The sequence below is a fragment of the Aquarana catesbeiana genome, linkage group LG13, assembly GCF_042186555.1.
Source record: "Aquarana catesbeiana isolate 2022-GZ linkage group LG13, ASM4218655v1, whole genome shotgun sequence".
NCBI classification, from domain to species: Eukaryota; Metazoa; Chordata; class Amphibia; order Anura; family Ranidae; genus Aquarana; species Aquarana catesbeiana.
Window position 1 is genome coordinate 90757795 of NC_133336.1, and position 26784 is coordinate 90784578.

The window sequence follows — 26784 nt, forward strand, 5'->3', positions numbered from 1 at the left end:
CAATATATATATATATATATATATACATATACACATACACACACACACACACACACACACACACACACACACACACACACACACTATAATTAAAACATGATGGATGCTGAAAAAACAACAATGTGAATGTGTAATGATTTCACATTGATTTTACTCAACTTCCCTTAAAAAGTGTATGGAAACCCCAGCATTAAACTTCTTTTGTGCTCCCCTTTGTTCTGTTAAATACACCATTGAATGTATTTTGATATTTCTGTCTGATAAGTGCAAAAAATACCAGATCTGCCAGGAATATTGTGAGCTGACTTCACTGTGCTTTCTGCCTGCACTGACTTCTATCAGTTAGCACTTTTATCAGCTAGCTTTGTGCGCTAGAAAACACCTTCCCCTATAGTATGAAGATGAGGAGAGGTGCAGATATTCTGTAGCTCACAGAGAAGGGTGGCTGTTCATAGGAATGGCACTCACCCAGCAAAATACTGGGGATCAAAGCAAAGGGAAATTCTTGCATACCATTGGCCAGAGGCATAGCCTGAAGCTTGTGGGCCCCGATGTAAACGTTGACCTGTGCCACCCCACCCCCCACTATTTCCAACGTGCGTGCAGATACATCCACCGCACACCAAGATACTCAAAGTGGCTTAAGAGTTTTGAGTTCCCAGAGTTCCTCTTTACATCAGAGGACACCGATGGAGAATCAGATGACAGGGATCACCGCTGGAGAATTAGAGGACAGCGACCCCTGGCAGGTCACTTGGCAGAGCTCCTTTCCCATCCCAGCACTGTATACAGCCCCCCCCCACACACACACACTACACAGGGCTGCAATCACATTCCTTTACACATAGTCTGTCAGTCTTCACAGGGTGTATCTGGCTTTTATGTTGTCCTTCTAACTTGTGAAATTCTCTGATCGGAACAGCAGTGTAGTTGCAGCAGGCAGATACACCCTGTGCAGATCATGGCTGTGTTGAAAAGGAATGTGATTTCAGCCCTGCGGAGGAGGAACAGTATAGAATGCTGTAATGGGAAAGAAACTCAGCAGCCAGGCATAGCATGCAGGGTGGTCAGGGGGCTTTGGGGGGGGTAGGGGACACTTCAATCTGGGAGGGCAAAGCCATGTGACACAAAATCTGGAGCCTGCAGCCCTTCAGGGGCCCCCCGAGGAGGCGTTAAGGGATTTGTTTTAGCAATTTCTGAAGGGTTCTCTGTCACTGTTGGCAGGTGTTGGGGGGGAGGTCACCTCCCAGAGGCGTGTGTCTTTCCCCCAGTTGTCAGGGAAGTTGGGTAAGTAGACATCCCCGGGTGGGGGGGGGTACAGAGAATCCCTCCTCCTCTTGCCTCGCTGAGCTCGGTTACCATTCCATGTTGCCAGCACACAGCACAGACACTTCCCCATCCAGGGCTGTTCTCACCTCGTGCTCCTCTCCAATCAGGAAATGGCTCACAGCTTCTCCCAAGCCAATGGGAACAGAGGGGTGTGGACTGTGTAAGGGAAAGTAGAAGCGCAGTACTGGAGCGTGGCTGTGGGGCCCTAGGGCAGATCGGAGCTGGATTTTGTGGAGGATATGATAATATGACAGGGAGACTGCTGGGACCCCCTGAAGCTAGGGGCGGGGTTGCGATTGTGACCCCTGCAACCCCTTATGCTACACCCATGCCATTGGCCACTGCCATGTCAAGGGGGATTTTTCCCCTGCAGAGGTGCGTAATTGTATTTTCACCCGATCAAATGTATTCTGTAAGGTAAAATGCAATAAAAATAGCAAATGGGCAGAATTTATCTTTCATTAAATTCATATAAGAAACCAAAATTCTAATTAGTTGCTATAGGCACACATCATTGACCCAAACTAAAGGCGGGGCTTAGTGCTTATGACATCACAGATCCTTTGTACATCAGGAAATGCCTTCATGCTGATAAATATACTTTGGCAAATGCCTGCCTTTGAGTTTATTAAAGGTCTGTTCACATAAGTTCAATATTTCAGTATCTGCTGGGAAGTATGATAGATAAAAAAAAATTGAAACAACAGTTCAGGTTTGGTCACTAGTTCATAACTGATGTCCTAGAGCTGGAGTGAATGCAGAGGACAACTCACATTTGAGTCAATTGGTCCTTTAAAGTGCTACTAAACCCACAACAGTAAAATCAGTCTGTATATGCAGTAAAGCATGCTTGTTATATTCACTGTGAAACCTAAGGGGTTAATCCTCTGCATTGTGTAAAAAGGCTGTTTGATCATGTCTACTCTGTTTCTCCCCTTCTTCCACAGTCCCCAATCCATATCCTGATAGAACAGAGGCTAGGGGGCAAGCTGCACATGCTCAGTTTGGTGTGTACTGCTAGAGAGTTTGTTTTTTTCTTGAGAGAGTGCATGTGATCAGCACAGGGCCAATCAGCACTGTCCAGATGGGGGGCTGCAGCCTCATAGGACAGTGGGAGTAGAATGAAAACTCCTTCTACAAGCTTTAATCAGACACTGATAGAAGTAATAGGACTGCTATATACTGATGAGAAAAGGCATTTAGCAGTTTATATTTACTAAAACAATTGCATTTCCATGTTATGTATACTGTGGGAGACCAGATATAGTGAATGGAGGGTCCTGTACACTTTAAGGCTGAACTCAACCCAACTAAATATACAAATAAAATGCATACAAGGAAGCAGTTCTATCTGCCAAAGGATGTGTATCTCTGTCCATCCATTTCTGAGATTTACACAGGACTGTCACATAGTAAAGCCCTGCCTGGCAGGGCAGGAGACCTGACTTTTCTCAGGTGCAGGTAAGTTCAATTCCAAGTCTTGGGTGTTCCCCAGCCTGTGATTGCACTGTGAATGGAGAAACATTAGACTTATGAGCTCATCTCTTGCTCTTTCTAGCACATGAGCACTGCTGCACAACTGACTGGTTCCCAGTAGCGCCCCTCGCGCTCCCAGTCTGAGCTATGTTTTAGAGGGGACTGCAAGAGGCTTGTCAAATTCAAGTACTGTTTACATAAAAAAAAAAAAAAAAAAAAAAAAACTGCAATGATGTATGAACATATTCAGAGCTGCGTTCATTTGTGTCTTTTATATCTGCCTACAGTTCAGCTTTAAACAAAAAAACTACTACACATCATATATTCATACATTTGCTACGTTCTGGTAGCAAAATCAAACAATGTTTCTAAATATCAAAAAACATGAATTTTGTAGAATATGTATTTTGTAGTGAAGCAGAAATCGGCGCCACAGGTCTGCACTTGTCTCCATGTTAGTCTATGTACATTGATGGGATGTATGTAAAATGATCTCATTTCTCTGCGTTTACCTGCCTCTTCCCCAGGCTAACACACAGAACCTCTATGTGGATTCCTCATCAAGCCAGATGTTTTAGGAAGGTCTAATCTGTGGATTAAAATCAATTTATAGTAGAAAATGAATACACGCTGCTTGCTGATTTCAATGTGATTATTTTGTTAAGCTTTGCATGCGTCTTGGAAAAAACAGAAAATGTGGAAAGTGGGTAAACCATGAGCTTCTTCTGGTCAACGCTACTCTGTTTCCTTAGTATGTGGAGTTCTGGAGGCCCATTTCACATCAGTGTACTTTGTCTGTAGTATGGATGTGTTTATTAACACACAGAATTAATATGTCATTTACTTTTTCGTATTGTCAATTGCCATATGCACATATCCGTTTTTTGTCAAGGTGTATAAATATGTTCTTCTGAACAAATTATACATGAAGACCGACTGTAGTAATGTAGGCAATATAAATAACACTTTGGGTATGTTAGGACTACAGAAGACCTTCCCCTTTCCTCCTCATCTCCATAGCATATGGAGGAGATGCTCTGCAGTTCACACAGAAAACTAGGTAGGGCTCATAACACTGCTAGAGATTTCCGTGCAGCACAGGAGCTCACAAACGCAATGGATTTCTGGTAGGATCAACAGGAATCTTTTGAACTTATTAAACAAATATAATAAAATGCTTTTGATGGTATATTTAACACTGAACTTGAGAAAACAGACCAGACAATGGCACCAGAAAACAGACCAGACAATGGTACTAAAAAACAGAACAGACAACGGCACTAAAAAAGAGACCAGACAATGAAGCTAGTGTTTTAGAAACAGGCATATCCAGTTATATATTAAAAATTATCCAAACCCAACATTTCAAATTCCTGATATGTGCCTGCTGTACCATATACTGCACTTGTATGAAAAAGCATCCTGTTCTCTTTCTATTGCCTCCTTTGTGTGAAATCCCTGGAGTTCCTGCCAGTCCTTCTGCTTTACTATTAAAAACTGACCACACTAAGCAGGAGAACACAGTTTTCTGGCTGTGCTGGGAGCTAATCCAATGATCAGATTTGTGCTGACACCTTACCCGCACAGCCATTCACTGGAAGTTCCATGTCCAGCTGTTTCTCCTCCCCCAGCTCTTATGCAGCTGAGAAAAGAGGTTATGTGATCACTTGTAAAAAAAGGAAAAAAAGGGGGGACAAACAAAAGGTATTTATAAATTTTTTTTATATATCTATGCACAAATGTTTTAACTTGCATTTCTATTTTAAACCGAATGGGTTGTATTACAAGGGAGGGTTCACATTTATTTTCAACAAATGGCAACTATACCAACTACCGTATTTATCGGCGTATAACACGCACTTTTTTCCCCTTAAAATCAGGGGGAAATCGTGGGTGCGTATTATACTCTGATCCCCTGCCAATCTCCGCTGATTGTGAGCGGAGCGTTCGCGCCGAGATACACAAAGCCGAGTGTACTCGGCTCTTCTCGGCTCCGCTCACAGTCACGCCCAGTCCCGCTATTGGACCTGTGTTATGTCCATCATAGGGCGGGACTGGGCGTGACTGTGAGCGGAGCTGTGAAGAGCCGAGTACACTCGGCTATGTGTATCTCGGCTCCGCCCAGCCCCTGCGATCTTGGTGGTGTTTGCTCTGCTCCGCCGAGTCCCTCCGTGGCGCCATATTTAAATCTGTGCAAGGCTGCACTGGGGCAAGGCTGCACTGACAAAGCTACACTGGGGCAAGGCTGCACTGACAAGGCTACACTGGGGCAAGGCTGCAATGGACACTGGGGAAGGCTGCACTAACAAGGCTGCACTGACATGGCTGCAAGGCTGCACTGGGGCAAGGCTGCACTGACAAGGCTGCAATGAGAAGGCTTCACTGACACTGACAAGGCTGCAGATGGACACTGGGCAAGGCTGCATTGATGGGAATTTAAATTACGCTTTTTTCCCCTTAAACTTCCCTCCTAAAAGTTTTTTTCCTTAAAATTCCCTCCTAAACTTGGGGTGTGTGTTATACGCCGGCGCATGTTATACGCCGATAAATACGGTATATGAAAAGCATTCTAGATCTGGTCATTTCTAACAGATGCAGTGCCATATACAATGCGCAGGTCCGGGAGCATTTGGCCAACAGAAAGCACAATAATGTAATAATTGAGTTTGTATTCAATAAAGAACTGGAATGCCATGTCGTTCTGATAGGGACAGCTCTAAAACTTTCAGGTAATGTTGGAGGTTGTTGCTAGCTCCAGTCCTCCTCACACATTTATACTGGACCATCACTATGGTGGGCTGCCTGACTGGCCAGTAGGTATGTGTAGGGTGCAGGAAGGGGCAGGTAAGCTTTGGCACTATTGAGAAGTGTCAAAACATTATCATCAGAACAGCCCTGTATTGATCAGTAGTGGGCAGGAATTTTGGGGTTGCAACAGCAATAAGCATTTATCGCTCTACTTTTGTCCTAGGATGCAGTGTAATACTTAACTTCCTAAAACCTTAACCCAACCTTAACCACTTAAGGACCAGAAGATTTGCCGCCTTAATCACCAGGCCATTGTTTTGTGATACGGCACTGCGTCACTTTAACTGACAATTGCACGGTCGTGCGACGCTGTACCCAAATGAAATTGACATTTTTGACCTTTTTTTTCCCACAAATAGAGCTTTCTTTTGGTGGCATTTGATCACCTCTGATTTTTATTTTTTGCGCTATAAACAAAAAAGATCGGCAATTTAGAAAAAAAAAAAAAACAATGATTTTTTTTTTACTTTTTGCTATAATAAATATCCCCCCCAATTTTTTTTTTTTTTAAATTTCTTCCTCAGTTTAGGCCAATATGTATTCTTCTACATATTTTTGGTAAAATAAATCACAATAAGCGTATATTGATTGGTTTGCAAAAAAGTTATAGCGTCTACAAAATAGGGGATAGATTTATGGCATTTTTAGTATTATTTTTTTTTCTACTAGTAATGGCGGCAATCTGCGATTCATAGGGGGACTGCGACATTGTGGCGGACAGTTCGGACACTTTTTTGGGACCAGTGACATTTATACAGCGATCAGAGCTAAAAATAGCCACCGATTACTGTATAAATGTCACTGACACGGAAGGGGTTAACACTAGGGGGCGATCAAGGGGTTAAACCTGTGTCCTAGGGAGTGTTTTTAACTGGGGGGGGATGGGACTGCCTGGAGGAGGAGACCCATCGTTGTTTCTAAGCAGTGGGAACAGATCAGTCTCCTCTCCCCTGACAGAACGGAGATGTCTATTCACATTAACAGACCTCCAGTCTGTCTCTCTCAGGAACGATCGCGGGTGCCCGGCGGACATCGCGGCAGCTGGGCATGTGCATCGGCTCCGTCATCGTGCGCCCCCTAGTGCTCTTAAAGCGGCCGACAACGCTCGCCCAGGGGAGCCAACCTGCCACAGTATAACTGTGGCGCTTGGTCCTCAAGTGGGTTAAAGTGTTACTAAACCCAGGACCCTGCATTCAGTTTATCTGGTTTCCCACAGTACACAGAACATGGAAATGCAATAGTTTTAGCAAATATAAACTGCTAAATACCATTTTTCATCAGCAGTTAGAGCAGTCGTGTGACTTCTATCAGTGTCTGGTTAAAGACTGTAGGAGGAGTTTTCATTCTGCTATGACTGTCCTATCAGGCTGCAGGACCCCTGACCTTATGTCTGAACAGTGGTGATTGGCCCTGTGCTGATCACATGCACTCTCCCAAGAAAAAGAAAAAAAACTCTCTAGCAATACACACCAAACTGAGCATGTGCAGCTTGTCCCCTAGCCTCTGTTCTATCAGGAGTTGGATTGGGGACTGTGGAAGAGGTGGAGAAGCAGAGTAGACAGGATCAAACAGCCTTTTTACACAATGCAGAGGATTAACCCCTTAGGTTTTACAGTGAATATAACAAGCATGCTTTACTGCATATACAGACCGATTTTACTGTTGTGGGTTTAGTAACACTTTGAAGCCCCTTTTTACAGATGAACCGATGGTACATAAAAAGTAGTCTTTAAATGTCTCCAGCGACTCCCTAAACGCCCCTTCCCCGGCAGCGTGCTGAAGGACGCAGTGTGTGAGAGCAGCAGTCCGTCTTCCAGCAGAATGACACAACCTCAGCTAGGTCACAACTACAGCTCTCTATTGATCAGGGGGTATGAACACTGCAGACAATACTCTGTGATAGGAGGAGAGCCTCTCAAAGTCAAGGGACTGGTTTCCTATTCCTGGCACTTCCTGTTCATTAAAATGAATGGGATTTATCTGTTTCAAAATCCCAAAGAAAGCAAAGCGAAAGGTGCATACTGCACTACTGTGCTTTAAAAATTTGTTCAAAGATTTTTTTTCTTTCTATGGCCCTGGTGAGGACACACTGTTGTTTTATAAATTGGCCCCTAATGCCTCATACACACGACCGGTTTTGCCATCGGAGTAAACCCACAAAGGTTTCTCCGACGGAACTCCAATGGAATTCCATTCAAGCTGTCTTGCCTACACATGGTCAAACCAAAGTCCGACCGGCCAGAACGCGGTGACGTACAACATGTACGACGGGACTAGAAAAAGGAAGTTCAATAGCCAGTAGCCAATAGCTTTGTCTCGTACTTGCTTCAGAGCATGCGTCATTTTTGGTACGTCGGAACAGCATACAGACGAGTGGTTTTCCTGATAGGAATTGGTTCAGTCGGAAATATTTAGAACATGTTCTATTTCTAGGTCTGTCAGAATTTACAAAAAAAAAAGTCAGATGAGGCCTACACATGATCGGAATATACGATGAAAAAGCTTCCGTCAAACTTTTTCTGTCGGACATTCCGCTCGTGTGTACGCGGCTTTAGTGGGTTAAAAAGAAAAAACATCAATCAACAGTAAATTACAGGACACCTTTAAGCGGTAGTAGCGGTATATGAACTTGTACCTACAGGTAAGCTTACAATAAAGGTAACTTGTAGATACAATGAATATCTCCTAAAAGTGCACTGTTTAGGAGATATTCACATCTGCAATAGCCGATGACGTCACTGTCACATGCACAGTGATGTTCTGCAATCAGGGCACACAGGGGTTGATTTACTAAAACTGAAGAGTGCAAAATCTGGTGCAGCTCTGCCCGATCAGCTTCAAGGTTTTTTTATTAATTGAACAATTAGAAAATGATTGGCTCCCATGTACAGCTGCACCAGATTTTGCACTCTCCAGTTTTAGTAAATCCACAGTGTGCTGTGGAAAGCAGAGAGCCTTGCTGCTTTCGTGACTCCCATGCACATCCGCAGGAGTGACAGTATTGCGGCCAGGCCGTAAAAAAAAAGCCTGCATGCAAACCCCAAAAGCAGACCGGGTGAAGATGGAAAACCCCTGGTTGCATGGCTTCATTTGAAAGGCAAGTTTGTCCTGGGGGGAAAGTATGCAGTGAATACTATGTATTACTATGTGTATATTATGAATACTAGCCCATTATGGCATAAACCTGCAGGGGGCCAGATTTTTTTTAGCCAATTTACTACCACTTTCAGCTCAGTTCATATTAACATATATGTTATTTACAGCAAATTGAGATTAATTTGCAGCTCTCACTGGCTGTCATTGCTGAAAATATAGGCGGTTATAAAAAAAAATGATTGTATTGAGTAACTGAATTGAGCAAGATTTTTTTTTTTTTAAGCAGGCATGTTTCTACTACCAACAGTCGCTGCAGTTATAAGTGTAATTTCCTAAAACCAAATTCCTACCATGTCTGGCACATCAGCTGACATTTCAATCCCAGCTGACAGTAGGAGTGCCTGTGCTAGCTGTTTATATAGGAAGAACAGGTAGATCAGGGATGATTGAAACGATCTCCTATTTGCAGCTATAATAATGTCATATAAAATGCAATGAAACACAAAGGTCAAGAAGAGTTTAGAAGCATTGAGACACCTAAATAAATACGTGTGGGATCAGAAGATCAGAGAATGGGATAGTAAAAGGTATATAGCCTAAAGGTAGCCATGAATGGATTCCCCCATCCATACTAATAGCCTGGATGGAGGACTCCCCCTGCCTGCTATTGTATTTAAGTACCGGTGGCATCCATGAACACAATGGCAGTGCCGAACTGTGAGTGCACCTTTATAGGATGCAGTTACTGTTCGGCTGATAATTTCCTACTGGGCTCACTTAACCTTTAAATCAACTTTTTGGGGCTGAAGGGTATGTCCAGCCTTAGAGACATCAACAGAGCCAAGCACTAGCTACACAGATAACGAATTTCCATGGAGCTAGGGAACATTAATTTCTTTTCTGCCTGGAGTGTCACCCTAATGGTACAGAGTCAGAAAGTGATGTGTAAGATCCCTGGTGCACAATACAAGCTGCTATTTCTTCGCTCTCCCTCCTCTCTGCTGCTCTGTTTGTTCAAGACCGACCAGCTAAACAAACAAGCTCTTTGTGATTGGATTGACATGGTGCTAACAAGACGCTTAATGCCCAAATCAGCCTGAATGAAGGTAGAGTCCTCACTAATACCAGTACCAGGATCTTCATCGCAGAGCCATACAAGCACTTCCAAACCGCCAAACAAAAAGTTCAGGAAAGGAAAGTCATTCCTTCCCCTCCCTGAGCAAATAAAGCTAAGTCAGCCACGTCACTTGTGCAACCTCATGCCTCATCCACCACGTAAAGGCTTTGTGTTACCTGCAGTTTTCTCAGCGATCCGGGCCTGCGTGGCTTGTTCCAGCAGTTCTGCATCTAACTTCAGGGTGTCCAGATCCTTCTCTCGACTCATCAAGGTTTCCTGCAGCTAAGAATACACAGGGAAGCCCAGCGATCAATGTATGACAATAAAAACAGGCTCTGCAACCTTTCTATTGACATTATCTATCCCCACACTTCTTTAAAGCAGACAACGCTGCTATTCCAACACATTGTGTGTTTAGTTTATAATGTAAATGTTTAGTATTATGTAAAGCTAGCAGTTTCCCTGGCAAAGATTTGGCCTCTGCTAAATGAAAAATCAAGACAATTACAACTAATGGATCTTCTGGTGGCTATTCCATTGTGCAGTTGTGTGCATGCAGGACTTACCTCCGTTTGTGGCAGGTAGATACGTTTGGCAAAATCAGGGTATGCCTCTAACGTGCAAGGATCAGAAACTCTTTGCTAATGTGTTGATTCTGTTTATGCTGACATCTGGTTATTACTACTACAGCTGTGTAACCGTGAGCCTTAAAAGGATACTCCAGCTCACAAATGATAGGTGCCAAAAGTAGTACACCGCACTGTATTCCTTTAAATTACAATTCCAGATGAGATTAGTATTTCAACATGTTAAGAAGCGTGTCTGCATCAGTAAACCACTGGAAATAAAAAAACAAGCCTGCTATGTCATGATGATCCTGATTGAATCCCTGTCATGGCAACTCTTCCTGTGAATGGGTGACAATGATCTAATTCCTCTAGTGTAGTCAGCAGTTTAGTAAAACAGATCTATGTAAGCATATGCTCCTCTAAGTGACCAATGTCACCATCCAACACAGCAGGACCACCTGACCCTACCCATCCTCCTACAGAGAGACAGAAAACTCCACCATACAGCATTAGAAGCAGCCCAAATTGACAAAGGGATAAGTAGATTTACTGGTCACCCAATTCAAAATCTTATAATACCTACAGTTCCAACACGCAATAAAAAATTGGAAAAAAAAGTTATAAACAACAGTTTATTGCACAATCTATTTTTTTTTTCTGCTGTGCTAAACAATGTTAACATGTAAATTGGTCCTATAGGGCAGTGGTTCTCAACCTCAGTCCTCAAGTACCCCCAACAGGCCATGTTTTGGGAATTTCTCTTAGATAAAATAGCTGTCCAAAATACCAAGCCATTGACTCTGATTTAAAGCACCTGTGCAAGACGAAGAAATATCTGCAAACATGTACTGTTGGGGGTACTTGAGGACTGAGGTTGAGAACCACTGCTATAGGGTACAATCTTATAAAACAGGGGTGTCAAACTCAATGTCCTCATGGGCCACATCAGCAGTATGGCTGCCCTCAAAGGGCTGTTGTATGTGGGGTGCACTATGTACAGCAGGGATCCTCAAACTACGGCCCTCCAGCTGTTGCAGAACTACACATCCCATGAGGCATTGTAAAACTCTGACATTCACAGACATGACTAGGCATGATGGGAATTGTAGTTCCTGAACAACTGGAGGGCCATAGTTTGAAGACCCCTGATGTACAGAGCGCAGGGTTCAGGAGTGCATTAAGTACAGAGTTCAGGACTAGACTATGTGTTATATACAGAGCACAGGGTTCAGTGGAAGCACTATGTACAGAGTGCAGTACCAGGCCTGTCCTATGCACAGTGCAGAGTGCAGTGTTCAGCAATGTGCTGTGTACAGAGTGCAGGGTTTAGGAGTGCGCTATGCACAGATAGCAGGGTTTAGGAGTGTGTTGCGTACAGAGTTCAGGGGTGTGCTGTGTACAGAGTGCAGGGCTTAGGGGTGCACTATGTGCAGATAGATGGGTTTAGGAGTGTGTTGCATATAGAGCTCAGGGGTGTGCTGTGTACAGAGTGCAGGGTTTAGGGGTGCGCTATGTACAGAGTGTATGGTTTAGTTGTGTGTTATGCACAGATAGCAGGGATTAGGAGTGTGCTGCATACGGAGTGCAGAGTTCAGGGGTGTGCTATGTACAGAGTGCAGGGTTTCCCATGTGGTCACTTTTATGTAGGCAGGACAGAGCGAACCATGCATACTAGGTTTGGTAAACATCAGCGATTTATTAAACAGGAAACGGACAAGCATAGTGTCCCTCTGCATTTTTGTCGAGTACATGGTGGTAGTACAGGGGGTTTGGAACTTTTTGGCATTGAAGCCATACCCATGTTACTCCCAGAGGGAGAAAGGGTTTCCTGTTTGTGCATGCAGAAGACATTTTGAATTTTTCCTTTGAATACGATGTCTCCCGATGGCTTAAACGAGGAACCGGAGATCAGCACTTTAATCTAGGTCGTCAGGTACTCAGATACTGTAGTTTCTCCCATGATTAGGTGTTGGTCATATTAATAACTGGTTATTGGTGGTGTGGCCCATCAGCCAGGATCAGACATACCGAAATCAGGGTTGTTCTTCTATTAGTCATATATATATATATATATATATATATATATTAGATAGAGATATATATATATATATATATATATCTATATATCTATATAGATATATATATATATACACAGTCCCTGACAAAAGTCTTGTCGCTTGTGTACAAATTGACCTGAAGTGCTGCTAAAATATATTTCTAATCAAGATTTTGTTACAAGAAATGGGTCATTTTAATTCCAACAGCTTTTGTAATAATGTTTCAGTTGAAAACAAAACTGACAAAAAGCATTCTAATATTTACAGCTTGGTAAAGCCCATTGAGTCAATTTTTGCCAAGACATAAGTGTTGTCGCCTTGTTATATGAGCTTCACCTGTGACTAATAATGGATCAATTAGGTCTCAGGTGTGTATAAAAAGAACACCAGTACACTAGACCTTCTCAACTGCAACTAGACCTCTGCAAATATGCCTAAGATTCACCCGGAGACTAAAGTGTTGATTATCAAGAGGCTGAAGACCAGATCCACTGCTGATGTGGCAGACACCTTCAATGTGTCTCAGCGTTCAGAGGATAAAAAAAAGATTTGAAGAGACTGGAGACATTTTGGACAAGGCCAGGTTAGGCCGACCACGCAAGACAACTGCTCGAGAGGACCGTTTGTTGGCTCGAAAATCCAAGGCCAGCCCATTTTCCACTGCAGCAGAGCTCCACGAGACCTGGTCACCTGAAGTCCCTGTGTCAACCAGAACAGTTTGTCGGATTCTGTCTCGAAATGGCCTCCATGGTCGAATCAGTGCCCATAAGCCAGCACTAAACAAAAGACAATTGAAAAACCGTGTGGCATTTGCCAAGGGCCACAGCCTGCTAAAAGAATGGACTCTGGAAAAGTGGCAGAAGGTGGATTTTTCAGAAGAATCTTATGTTGAATTACACCACAGTCGCCGCAAATATTGCAGAAGACCTACTGGAACCCGCATGGAGCCGAGATTTACCCAGAAAACAGTGAAGTTTGGTGGAGGCAAAATCATGGTCTGGGGTTACATCCAGTATGGGGGTGTGCGAGGGATCTGCAGGGTGGAAGGCAAAATCAATAGTCTAAAATACCAAGAAATCTTCGCTACCTCTTATATTCCCAACCATAAAAAAGGCCAAATTTTGCAGCAGGATGGTGCTCCATCGCATACTTCCATCTCCACATCAAAGTTCCTTAAGGCAAAGAAGATCAAGATGCTCCAGGATTGGCCAGCCCAGTCACCAGACATGAACATCATTGAGCATATGTGGTGTAGGATGAAAGATGAAGCATGGAAGACGAAACCAAAGAATATTGATGAACTCTGGGAGGCATGCAAGACTGTTTTCTTTGCTATTCCTGATGACTTCATCAATAAATTGTATGAATCCTAGCCCAACCGCATGGATGCTGTCCTTCAAGCTCATGGAAGTCATACAATATATTAAATTTGGATCTCACAGCACCACTACTTAATTTGCTGACATATTTTTGGATGTTCAGTAAAGTTGTTCAATTTCTGTATAGGCGACAAAACTTTTGTCTTGCCAAAATTTGACCTGTCTGTCTTGATTAAATGATAAATCTTTTTTCAGTGAAACTAATTTATCTCAGTGCATTAAACATCATTTTGGAGGGCTTTAGCTTTTCATATGAGCTATTTCTAACACCAATTGATTAATTAAAAGTCAGGTTAATAGCAGGAGTTTCTACAAAATAGAGAAGCGACAAGACTTTTGTCAGGGACTGTATAGATATATACCTCTAACTGATTTTATGGTTACTGTTATTTTGGTTTATTTTATGTCATTTTATTCATTTTTTTACTATTATTATTAGGCCTCTTTCACACGGACTCTCCGTTCAGGTCCGCCTGTCAGTTTTTTAGGCAGACCTGAACGGACCCTCCATAGACATCTATGGAGCGTCGGATGTCAGCGGTGACATGTCCGCTGACATCCGACCCGCTCCGATCCAAAAAAGTGTAACGGAGGAAAAACCTACTTTTCCATCCGTTTTCGGATCGGATCGGGTGACGACGGACTCTACGGTCCGTCATCATCCGATCCCCCATAGGGGAGAGCGGAGCTCTGACAGGTCCGTCGCTGCACAGTGTGCAGCGACGGACCTGTCATTTTCCTGCTCAGCGGGGATCGGCGGAGCGATCCCCGCTGAGCAAGCGGATATTCACGGGGCGGATCATCACTGATCCGCCCCATGTGAAAGAGCCCTTAATCATTTTATTTCTAGTTTTTATTTTCATGTATTTCAATTTATTTTACTTATCTATCTCATCTAAAATTAATATAAATTGATATGATTTAATATATGCCTTTTGATTATGAATTTATTATACAAATTTATTAGATGATTTTTTAGCGTACAATCATCTCTACATGTAAAGTCTTCTGTGTGTGTAATTGTTTTTAATAATATAGTTGAGATAAGGTTGCTATTAGCCCCATCTGCTGCTATTTACATGTTGTTTTTTGTTTTTTTTCCTCTTTTGGTATGGCCCATTTAGGATGGGAGGAATGGGGAGGTGATGCAACTCCCAATAAATAGCTGTACACGTGAGGTATGGGCGTGACTTGATAAGGGAGGCCACGCCTCTGAAATGCATTATCATAGCAACCCTGCAGGCTGACACACTGCTCTGTCTCTCTGTCTCCATCGGCTCTCCCCCCGCAGTAGGTGTGATCATCTCAGCGCACGCTGGCTGGTCCGGGCGCATGTGCAGGTCCGGGTGGCTTGTGAGCTGCCAACCGGCTTTGAGGAGATTGGATGTTCCTTGTTCATTGGCATACTTTACAGGGGCCATCCAGGAGAGGAGAACATGAGCACTACATGCCTTTACTTGTACTTCCAAGTAAGTGAGTGCAATCTATGGAAAACTTTTATCAATTGTCTAATAAACAGTTTTACACTAGGGCAGCCGTGCGCTCTTTTCCTCCTCTTTGTTTATATTGTGTAAAAAAGACTGTTTGATCCTGTCTTCTCTGATCCTCCCCTTCTTCCACGGTCCCCAATCTTTCTGCTGATAGAACAGAGCCTTGTGGGAAAGCTGCACATGCTCAGTTTGGTGTGTATTGCTAGACAGTTTTTACTTTTTCTTTTTTCTTGGGAGTGTGCATGTGTTCGGCACAGGGCCAATCAGCACTGTCCAGACAGAAGAACAGGGGTCCTGCAGTCTCATAGGACAGTCAGAGGAGAAAGAAAACTCCACTTACAAGCTTTAACCAGATCCTGACAGAAGTTACAAGACTGCTATATACTGCTGATGATAAAAGGTATTTAGCAGTTTATATTTACTAAAATAATTGCACCTCCATGTTCTGTGTACTGTGGGAGACCAGATATAGTGAATGCAGGGTCCTGGGTTTAGTAACACTTTGAAGTGGTTTTAAAGGCAGAAGGCCTTCAGTGTGCAGCAGCCCTCCTCAGCCCCCATATACTTACCTGAGCCCCATCTCGATCCAGCAATGTTGCACGAGAGACTTGGCTGTCAGGGACTCTCCCTCCTCATTGGCTGAGACAGCAACAAAGCGCCATTGGCTCCTGCTGCTTTTAAAAGTCAGTGAGCCAATGAGGACAGAGAGGGGGCTGGGCCAGGCCGGGGCTCTGAATCTGAATGGACACACGGGGTTGCAGCTCGGCTCGGGTGCCCCCATAGCAAGCTGCTTGCTGTGGGGGCACTCAAAAGGGGGGAGGGCCAGGAGCGCCAAAGATGGACCCAAGCAGAGGAGGCTACTCTGTGCAAAACCACTACACAGAGCAGGTATGTTTGTTATTTTTAACAAAAAAAAAGAGATGTTAATATCACTTCAAGCTTAATTTCTTTTACTATATTGCCATTTAATATAAAAAATTTGGAGTTATAGTTTTAGCCAGTTATCACACTGTGGAAGCCTATGGCGCCAGTCACACCTCTATAAGAAATGTATTACTCAGGTATTCCGTGTTATGATTCAATGATTTTTCACAAGTGACTGATATGATACAGAATAATATTAGTGTTAATCATTGGGTTCGGAAACAGTAAGTAAGGAGGAAAGGGTGGGGAATTTCAGCCAGGTGCTTATGTGCAGCAATAAGCTATGTCAGGTGGCACATACAGGACCGATAAGATCACACCTAGAATCTAATCAGCAGGCTGGCATTTTATAGCTGCTGCTATCCTCTCACACCCATTGCGATAACCTAGAAACTTGCACCAGGAAGATGTAAAAGTTGAAAGCGACAACTGGAGCATGAATAAAGATAAATAACAATAGTTGTCTATTAGCTCTTTGTATAACATTATTAGTGTTGGAACCAGTTACAGGCAGCAATAGCTTCTAGTCTTGTCAGGAATGCTACAATAACAGAACTCACTGTAAAGTCAAAACACGTATAGGCCGTTATAAATTTGCGAGCCAAGGAAAGCAATGAAGAAGGCATCCTTAGTTTCATAATGAGACGAGAAGACAATAAGAAAATATGCGGTTTATGACACTTGCTTTCATGCAGAACGAGGGTTGGTTTATGGCCTGAATGACCTACCTTCTGTCAAAGTGATAATATCTGTAAAATTGGTTAACACATATGCTGGTCTAATATCTTTCTATTCTGGACAAAGAGATGACAAGCTATCAAACCAATAATCTAGGCGGGAACAACACTATGAAAGTTTGTAAGAGAAGAGGCACGTAGGATAAAGATACGAAGGAGGACTCTGGCTACGTTGTCTACTAGAAAGTCTACTGGATACAAACAAATAGAGAAAAAGGCCACCTGTGCTCAGACCAAGGCAACACTCAGTCCCCAATATTCAGTAAAATCAAGAAAAATTTTACCCATAGGACTTTGCTGAGTGATGCCGAGTAAAGTAATTCACAAAATATAAACAAAATACAAAATGTGTGTTATAATACATAAAAAAAAAGTTCAGTATTGGTTGTATCATCATAAAACACATCTCAACAGTGTACATATATATTGCTATAATTGGTGTGTAAACATTGCAACAGCATTAGATTCCTAATACTTAGGAGCTGTAATCTCTATGTTTCGTGGGACAATGCCCACTTCCTCAGGAGACAGCCAAGGTTGAACTTTGTGTACATACAGTATCTCACAAAAGTGAGTACACCCCTCACATTTTTGTAAATATTTTATTATATCTTTTCATGTGGCAACACTGAAGAAATTACACTTTGCTACAATGTAAGGTAGTGAGTGCACAGCTTGTATAACAGTGTACATTTGCTGCCCCTTCAAAATAACTCAACACACAGCCATTAATGTCTAAACTGCTAGCAACAAAAGTGAGTACACCCCTAAGTGAAAATGTCCAAATTGGGCTCACGGTGTCAATATTTTGTGTGGCCATCATTATTTTTCCAGCACTGCCTTAACCCTCTTGGGCATGGAGTTCACCAGAGCTTCACAGGTTGCCACTGGAGTCCTCTTCCACTCCTCCATGACGACATAACGGAGCTGGTGGATGTAAATGACCTCGCGCTCCTCCACCTTCCATTTGAGGATGCCCCACAGATGCTCAATAGGGTTTAGGTCTGGAGACATGCTTGGCCAGTCCATCACGTTTACCCTCAGCTTCTTTAGCAAGGCAGCGGTCTTCCTGGGGGTGTGTTTGGGGTCGTTATCATGTTGGAATACTGCCCTGCGGCCCAGTCTCCGAAGGGAGGGGATCATGCTCTGCTTCAGTATGTCACAGTACACATTGGCATTCATGGTTCCCTCAATGAACTGTAGCGTCCCTTTTTTGGCAGCACTCATGCAGCCCTAGACCATGACACTCCTACCACCATGCTGGACTGTAGGCAAGATTTTGTACTCCTCACCTGGTTGGTGCCACACACGCTTGACACCATCTGCACCAAATAAGTTTATCTTGGTCTCATCAGACCACAGGACATGGTTCCAGTAATCCATGTCCTTAGTCTGCTTGTCTTCAGCAAACTGTTTGCAGGCTTTCTTGTGCATCATCTTTAGAAGAGGCTTCCTTCTGTGACAACAGCCATGCAGACCAATTTGATGCAGTATGTGGTGTATGGTCTGAGTGCTGACAGGCTGACCCCCCCACCCCTTCAACCTCTGCAGCAATGCTGGCAGTGCTCATACGTCTATTTCCCAAAGACCACCTCTGGATATGATGCTGAGCATGTGCACCTAACTTCTTTGGTCAACCAAGGGCGAGGCCTGTTCCGAGTGGAACCTGCCCTGTTAAACCGCTGTATGGTCTCGGCCACTATTTTGCAGCTCAGTTGCAGGGTATTGGCAATCTTCTTATAGCCTAGGCTATATTTATGTAGAGCAACACTTCTTTTTTTTCAGATCCTCAGTTCTTTGCCATAAGGTGCCATGTTGAACTTCCAGTGACCAGTATGAGAAAGTGAGAGCGATAACACAAAATTTAACCCACCTGCTCCTCATTCACACCTAAGACCTTGTAACACTAACGAGTCACATGACACCGGAGAGTGAAAATGGCTAATTGGGCCCAATTTGGATATTTTCACTTAGGAGTGTACTTTTGTTACCAGCGGTTTAGACATTAATGGCTGTGTGTTGAGTTATTTTGAGGGGACAGCACATTTACACTGTTATATAAGCTGTACACTCACTACTTTACATTGTAGCAAAGTGTCATTTCTTCAGTGTTGTCACATGAAAAGATATAATAAAATATTTACAAAAATGTGAGGAGTGTATAGATAGATCAAAAATGTGGCTGCAAAAAAATGGCAAAAGCTTAGTCAATAAAGCCAGGATCCCATGGGGGGGGGGACCTCCACAGCTGAGGTTCCACCTGGAAGTGGACGCCGATGGGTGAACCCGGGGCCGCAGCATGCAAGAAGGGCAAAAATACACTACCCTCGAGACAAGTCAAAACCAGACCACAAGTAGTTGGGCAGCACCACAAGAGGCTGCTGAAACACCAATTGCTCACTCATCTCAAGAGGGGTAGTGTATTTTTGCCCTTCTTGCCTGCTCTGGCCCCAGGTTCACCAGCTGCCATCAGCTCCCGGGTGGAACCTCAGCTGTGGAGGCCTTCCCCCAGTGCTGGGATCCATATGGATTACAGCAAAGAAAACCAGAGCCAAAGCAGAACCTTTTATCTACAGCAACTAATGAGTTTTCTTACTTTTTTTTAATGAGATGAAATCTTATTTGTCTATATGAAAAACAGTACCATTTTCCTCCAGCTTTAATATATCAGATTTGCCTGCGTAAAGCAGCATCAAACCCCAAAACAAAAATGTAATATATTGCAGTTTACTAATTGTTAGATGTGGTGGCTGTATTTGTTTTCCTTTTTTTTTGGCTTTTTTCACCTTTATTTCACCTGGTGATCCAAGCAGTAACAAACTTCCTTAGGATGTCTGCATTCTGGATGATGTAGTAAAGCAAATACCTTTGGGAAGCAGCATTGTCAGAGTTTGAGGAGGGGAGTGTTAGGCGCACTTCACACTAGTGCGGGCTGCGTGTCCTGCGTTTGCTCAGGTGCGGCAGCCCATACATTTTAATTGGGCTGCTGTGCCACGTGAAATGCACAAAAAAAGGTCCAAACATGGCCACAGGGAAACCACAGCTGCGGGCTGAGATGCGTGGGGGCGGAGAAGAATTAGATCACTTTCGTCTTCTCTCGGGTTATAAAATTAACGCATCAAAGTCAGAAGCTTTGCCTATTAATATCCCCGCAGCAGAGGTCACACTTTTAAAAACCAACTTTCCCTACACTTGGAAATCGACCGCTCTGAAGTATCTGGGAACCCACATCACCTCAAAATTTGACACTTTATATCAAGAAAACTTCCACCCTCTCTTCCGCTCCATTAGATCCTCACTGTTTCAGTGGAAAAAACATCATATTTCTCTACTAGGACGAATCGCTTCAATTAAAATGACCATCCTCCCGAAGCTCCTATATCTCTTTCAAACGTTGCCCATTCCAGTTCCATACAAACACCTGAAAAAACTCCAGTCTGAACTACTCCATTATGTTTGGAATTACAAAAGACACAGGATACCGAGCTCAGTGATGATGGCGTCATGTAATGAGGGGTGTTTAGCGTTCCCCAACATTATCAAATACGATCAAGCAGCTCAGTTGCGAGCAGTTGCCTCATGGTTTATCCACAAATCATATAATAAATGGACAGAAATTGAAAAAATATGGCTAGCCCCCATACACCCGAATAATTTACTGTGGAGTGCAAATGCGGATGTAGCCCCTGATTGTTTGCTGGGTCCCATGTCCCAACTGAGACGGACGTGGCAAACATTGGCTCACTCTCACAGACTGTCATCAGATAAATCACTTCTGACCTCTTATGTCTGTAATCCTAAGGTGCCAGATAGCCTCACCTACCAGATGTCACATTCTTGGACATCCCGGAACCTATTCCACTTCGGGAACTTGGTGGACCCCAGGACACGCAAACTGTTAACATTTTCTGACCTACAGACCAAATACGAACTCCCCAAACAGGAATTCTATGGATACCTGCAAATCCGACACTATGCACTCACTATAGCTCCTGATCTACAATTCTCCCCCCCCATCTCCATTTGAAACTATAATTTTAGCAGGTACTGCACAGAAGGGCCTCATATCGGGTATATATAAGATTTTGAATGCATTTTCCCTAGAAGAACAAGGCAAACATTCATATATGATTAAATGGGAGAAGATCCTCAATGAGGAAATCCCTATAACACAATGGCAGACGATATGGTCCCAAGCTGCAAAGAGCTCAATATGCACATTATACAAAGAGAATTCCTATAAAATTCTCCTACTCTGGTACATGACCCCAGAGGTGATCCACACTATTTTCCCCAATAGTTCTGATAAATGCTGGTGATGCCGGGGAGCAAAGGGCACTTTTCTACACATATATTGGAATTGTCCATTATTAACCCCATACTGGACAGCGGTTCAGCAGTTATTAGCTCACCTTCTGGAAATGCATGTCTAGGCTTCCCCAAAATTCTTCCTGTTAGGCTTATCGCCGCTAAAACTCCCCAAGCCATACAAGAAATTAGTACGCCATGTACTCACAGCAGCGCGCTGCCTTGTAGCGTTACACTGGAAAAGCTGTATTCCGCCCTCTGCTGAGGATCTTTACACCAGAATTAAGGATGTAGAACTGATGGAGAAAATGACGGCCAGAATACAGGACAGGATGGAGGCACATAACAGGGTCTGGGGGCTATGGCATCTCCGGGAGGACCCACCATGATCAGGTATTACCTCCACTTGGATGACTTCTATACCCCCTCTATCCTTTTCTTTCTCTATTACCCCCCTCTATTTTTCTATACTGCATACTCCTGTGACTCGTATAGTCACAGACAATAAGTTACAGTTTAACAAAAGTATCAGCGATATCTACATGCCAATAGAATCGCTAAAAGTTAGATACTAAACTATCACTGGCATTTAGCAATATCTCAACATTTGTGAGTAAATGCTTGTCATCAGAAATGTATGTGGTAATCAACACTTGTGTTTTGTCCTTATGCCTTTCTGTACTGTACCGCAGATACAAATGATATTAACATAGGTGTACACAGCCTATTGCATTAGGTTGTGCACCTCAAAGCTCAAATATATATAGGTGTGCATGTGTATACATACTGACGGTGTCAGTAGAGCAGTGGCGGGTGCCAGTAAGGCAGAGATTGGTATCAGTAGGTTTTATTAGTATTATTATTTTATTTTTATTCATATCAGGGGTTTAAACAGGGGGAATCTGCACAACACAAGGTGATTAGGGTGTGCGCACACCTATGGATATTAATAAAATGTTATTTGAGAAAAAGAATGAATGGCAGCCCCATGCGTCTCGCAAGAGCAGTGCAGGAATCAATGTGATTCCCGGACCCGCAACAGGAATGCGCTAGTTTGAACCAAGCCTTATACTCGCAGATTTACAGTATATGGACTTAATAAACAAATTACAGCTGAACTCCAGATAGCACTTTAGAAGCAGTTTCACCTTTTTTTTTTTTCTCTTTTGAGATAAATTAATATGATTAAATAAAAGCTGACAATTGTAAGGATCCCTGTCAGTGCTAAATGGTTCGTCTCAATCCACTAACTGTTACTTTGGCTGGAAAGCATAGTCTGTTAAAAGGAAGTTAAAAGACAACAGACTTGCTGACCAGGTAAAAATAAAGGGGGAAAAAAAGTCTAAAAAAGAAAATGAATGCAGCCACTACAGAATTGGTAAGCTGGAATTAGTACATTTTTGTTTGTGGATTTGATACTGTTTTAAGAAAACTGTAATATGCATGAAAGAGGCCTTCTGGTTTACACATGTATTCATCCTGTTCCCTCTTGAAACTTCTCAGTGAAAAAAAATCGAAAAATCCAGAATATAAAATAAAAAAAAAAGTTTCACACAACGCAGTAAACAGCTTTTTATGCAATCATGCAGTGATTTCACCACCAAGTATTCACCTTTGTCCTAAATGTTAGGCAAGTATATCAAGCAAAGCAGTGTCTCTTCAGTCTTTATCCCAAAAGGTTATCATGCAACAAAATCCTCATTGATTACCATGTTATCTCTCAAACCAAAGCAGAAAAGATGTACTGATGGTCCTTGTGTGTAATTAAAGTGACTTTAAACCTCAGACATGAAATATGAACAAAGCATATGCCTCTATAGTGTGTACTTAACCACTTCAGCCCAGAAGGATTTACCCCCTTCCTGACCAAAGCACCTTTTGCGATGCCGCACTGCATCGCTTTAACTGACAATTGCGCGGTCCTGCGAGGTTACACCAAAACAAAATTGACGTCCTTTTTTATTTCCCACAAATAGAGCTTTCTTTTTTGGTGATATTTAACCACTTCAATACCGGGCCAATTCTGACACTTTGCTCCTACATGTAAAAATCATCATTTTTTTGCTAGAAAATTACATAGAACCCCCAAATATTATATATGTTTTTTTTAGCAAAGACCCTAGAGAATACAATGGCGGTTGTTGCAACTTTTTATCTCACACAGTATTTGCGCAGGAATTTTTCGAACGCGTTTTTTTTGGGAAAAAAACTGTTTTGTGTTTAAAAAAAAACAAAACAGTAAAGTTAGCCCAATGTTTTTGCATTTTGTGAAAGATGAAGTTACGCCGAGTAAATAGATACTGAACATGTCACGCTTCAAAATTGCACACTCTCTTGGAATGGCGCCAATGTTCGGTACTTAAAAATCCCCATAGGCGATGCTTGAAATTTTTTTACTGGTTACATGTTTTGAGTTACAGAGGAGGTCTAGGGCCAAAATTATTGCTCTAGCTCCAACGTTCGCGGCGATACCTCACATGTATGGTTTGAACACCGTTTTCATATGTGGGCGGGACTTACGTATGCATTCGCTTCTACGTGCGAGCACACGGGGACAGCGGCTCTTTAAAAAATTTTTTTTTTTTTTTATTGTTAATTATATTTTTTTTTTTATTTTGACACTTTTTTGAAAAAAAAAAAAAAATTGATCACTTTTATTCCTATTACAAGGAATGTAAACATCCCTTGTAATAGCAATATGACATGTCAGGTGCACTTAATAGTGAGATATGGGGTCAATAAGACCCCATATCTCACCACTAGGCTGGGAAGCCTGAAATAAAAAAAAAAATAATAAAACAATCGCTGCTTCCCAGCCGAAGCGGTGCCATTTTTTTGAATGGAGAGGCCGGGCGTGACGTCATAACATCGCACCCGGCCTCCAACGATCATAGAGACTCCGGGGACCATCTGGTACGCCGGAAATCTCTATGATCTACATCTGACACCGGCGGATCCACTGTCCGCCTCACCGATCGTAACGGTGAGTCGGAGGAAGCACCGGAGGGCGGCGGGAGGGGGGGGACGTCCCCTCTCGCCTCCCATAGGAATGATCAAGCGGCGGAACGGCCGCTATGATCGTTCCTTTGGTGTAGAGATTCGCCGGCTGAAACCGGCAATAACTGAATGATGTCTGTAACTACAGGCATCATTCAGATATACCCGCCCAAAGCCCAGGATGTCATATGACGTCCGTGGGCTGGAAGTGGTTAATCACCTCTGTGGTTTTTATTTTATGCGCTATAAACAAAAAAGAGCGCCAATTTTGAAAAAAAAAGCAATATTTTTTACTTTTTGCTATAATAAATATCCACAAAAAATATATTAAAAAAACAATTTTTTTCCTCAATTTAGGCCGATATGTATTCTTCTACATATTTTTTGTAAAAAAAAAAAAAAAAATCACAATAAGCGATATTGATTGGTTTGTGCAAAAGTTATAGTGTCTACAAAATAGGGGATAGATCTATGGCATTTTTATTATTATTATTTTTATTAGTAATGGCGGCACTTTGCGATTTTTATCGTGACTGCGACAATTGCAGCGGACAGATCGGACACTTTTGACACTATTTTGGCTCCATTGTCATTTATACAGCGATCAGTGCTATAAAAATGCACTGATTACTGTGTAAATGACACTGGCAGGGAAGGGGTTAAACACTAGGGGGCGAGCAAGAGGTTAAGTGTGTCCTAGGGAGTGATTCTAACTGTGGGGGGGATGGGCTCACTACAACATGACAGAGATCACTGCTCCCAATGACAGGGAGCAGTGATCTCTGTCATGTTGCTAGGCAGAACAGGGAAATGCCTTGTTTACATAGGCATCTCCCCATTCTGCCGCTCCAAGACTCGATCGCGGGCCCCCGGGGGACATCGAGTCTGTGGGACCTACGGGCATGGTCACGCAGTACGTCCATTTGCTCACCGCTGCCATTGTGCCGACGTATATCGGCGTGCGGCGGTTGGTTAATTAAGAGCAGTAAGCCTAGGTTTATACTGTTGTGGGATTGAAATTGTGCGAGTTCAGCTGAACTCACGATTTCATACCCGCATGCCAGTCCAACTTCGGGGGGCAATTTCAGTGACATTTGTGCAGGTTCCTGTCTATTGAAACCGCACCCAGTCGCCAAAAGTAGTACAGAAACTACTTTTGGGAATTGGTGCGGCGCCACAAAATCGCCACCGCACCGATCTGGACAGTGCTATTGTTGGCAATTGCCGGCGATTTGGCATGCAATTTGACATGTCAAATCGCATCAATGTGAACCTGGGCTTAGTGTCATTTCTGTCTGCTATCAGCATTAATTACTTCTGTTTTCCTGACACCAAGAGAAAAAAGGAGTGGGGGGGGGGAGCTCCAGCTGATTGACAGCCTCAGATCTGTTTCTGTAATCTGGAGGGGGGGTGTGCCTTTCCTCCAATCTGCTCTCAGAGCTCTCCTCATTGAGCTTTGCAGAGTGTAATTTGAGCTCTCTGCCCCCTTTTCTCTGATATGACAAGCTTTAAAATTATGGACTTTGAAGGGATATAGAGAAAAAGACTGCAGATAAACAGCTCCAACTTATGTAGGAGGATTTGTTTCATCTCTGTGTTTCACCTGAGGCCAGTCATTGCACTGGGTATATGTAAAGGTTTACAACCACTTTAACCACTTGCTGACCGGAGGTTTAATGAATACACCGCAGGGGAGCTTCCTACTTTAGGCCTGATTCACACCTATGCATTTTTAGTGCTTTTTGCATTTTGCAGATTTGCACTACAGAACGTGTTCCATAGAAAACCATGTTAAATGGACTGTAGTGCAAATCTGCAAAATGCAAAAAGCACTAAAAATGCATAGGTGTGAATCAGGCCTTAGAGGCCTGCGAGCCTGTAAAAAAACATATATATTTTTTTTATTTTCTATTTTCATTGTTCAAAACCTTGTGACAAAAATGAGATCTGCAAAATACTCACAATGTGTGAAACATGTAATAAATGACTGCTGTGCCCTCATTGTTTTTCCTTGGCAAAGCGCAGAACATTTTGTGTTTTAGCAAGTGAATGTACTATTGCAATCCTAAACAAATCATTCCCTATGTAGAAATAAAACAGGAATTCTGTAAAATGATACTAAATATTAATATATATATAAAAAAAAAGGTTGTTTAAGTCTTAACTATCAATTTAGGCAGCCAGACACCCTAGGCATCCTGGGTAATTTATATATTGTTTCATGTTGGCATGGAAACCAACCTGTACTGGGCAGAAGGTTATATTGATGGTAAAATGTGCTATTTCTTATTAAGGTATATGTTGACCTAGCTGTCATCTTACTGACATCGTCTTGCCTCTCTCCTGGAAGCAGATTTTATTGCTTCTCCAAGAAGAGAGATTGTGAATACTTGCAATATTGAGGTAATCTGTTTTTTTTTTTTTTTTTGCTGTTCACATACCATAATAACATTTCTGAAGCAGGATGAATTACCTTAAACACACCTAATACTATATT

General features: G+C 42.7%; 1 protein-coding gene across 10 annotated transcripts in view; it reads right to left on the reverse strand.

Moving 5' to 3' along the window:
* The window catches only part of MIPOL1 (mirror-image polydactyly 1), a 753413-nt gene that overhangs the window by 425125 nt on the left and 301504 nt on the right, over positions 1–26784 (reverse strand). For all 10 annotated transcript variants that reach the window (XM_073608913.1, XM_073608905.1, XM_073608904.1 and 7 more), the window contains one exon: positions 10003–10108. In XM_073608913.1, coding sequence (XP_073465014.1) covers positions 10003–10108 — 106 coding nt within the window. The remainder of the gene's footprint in view (positions 1–10002; positions 10109–26784) is intronic.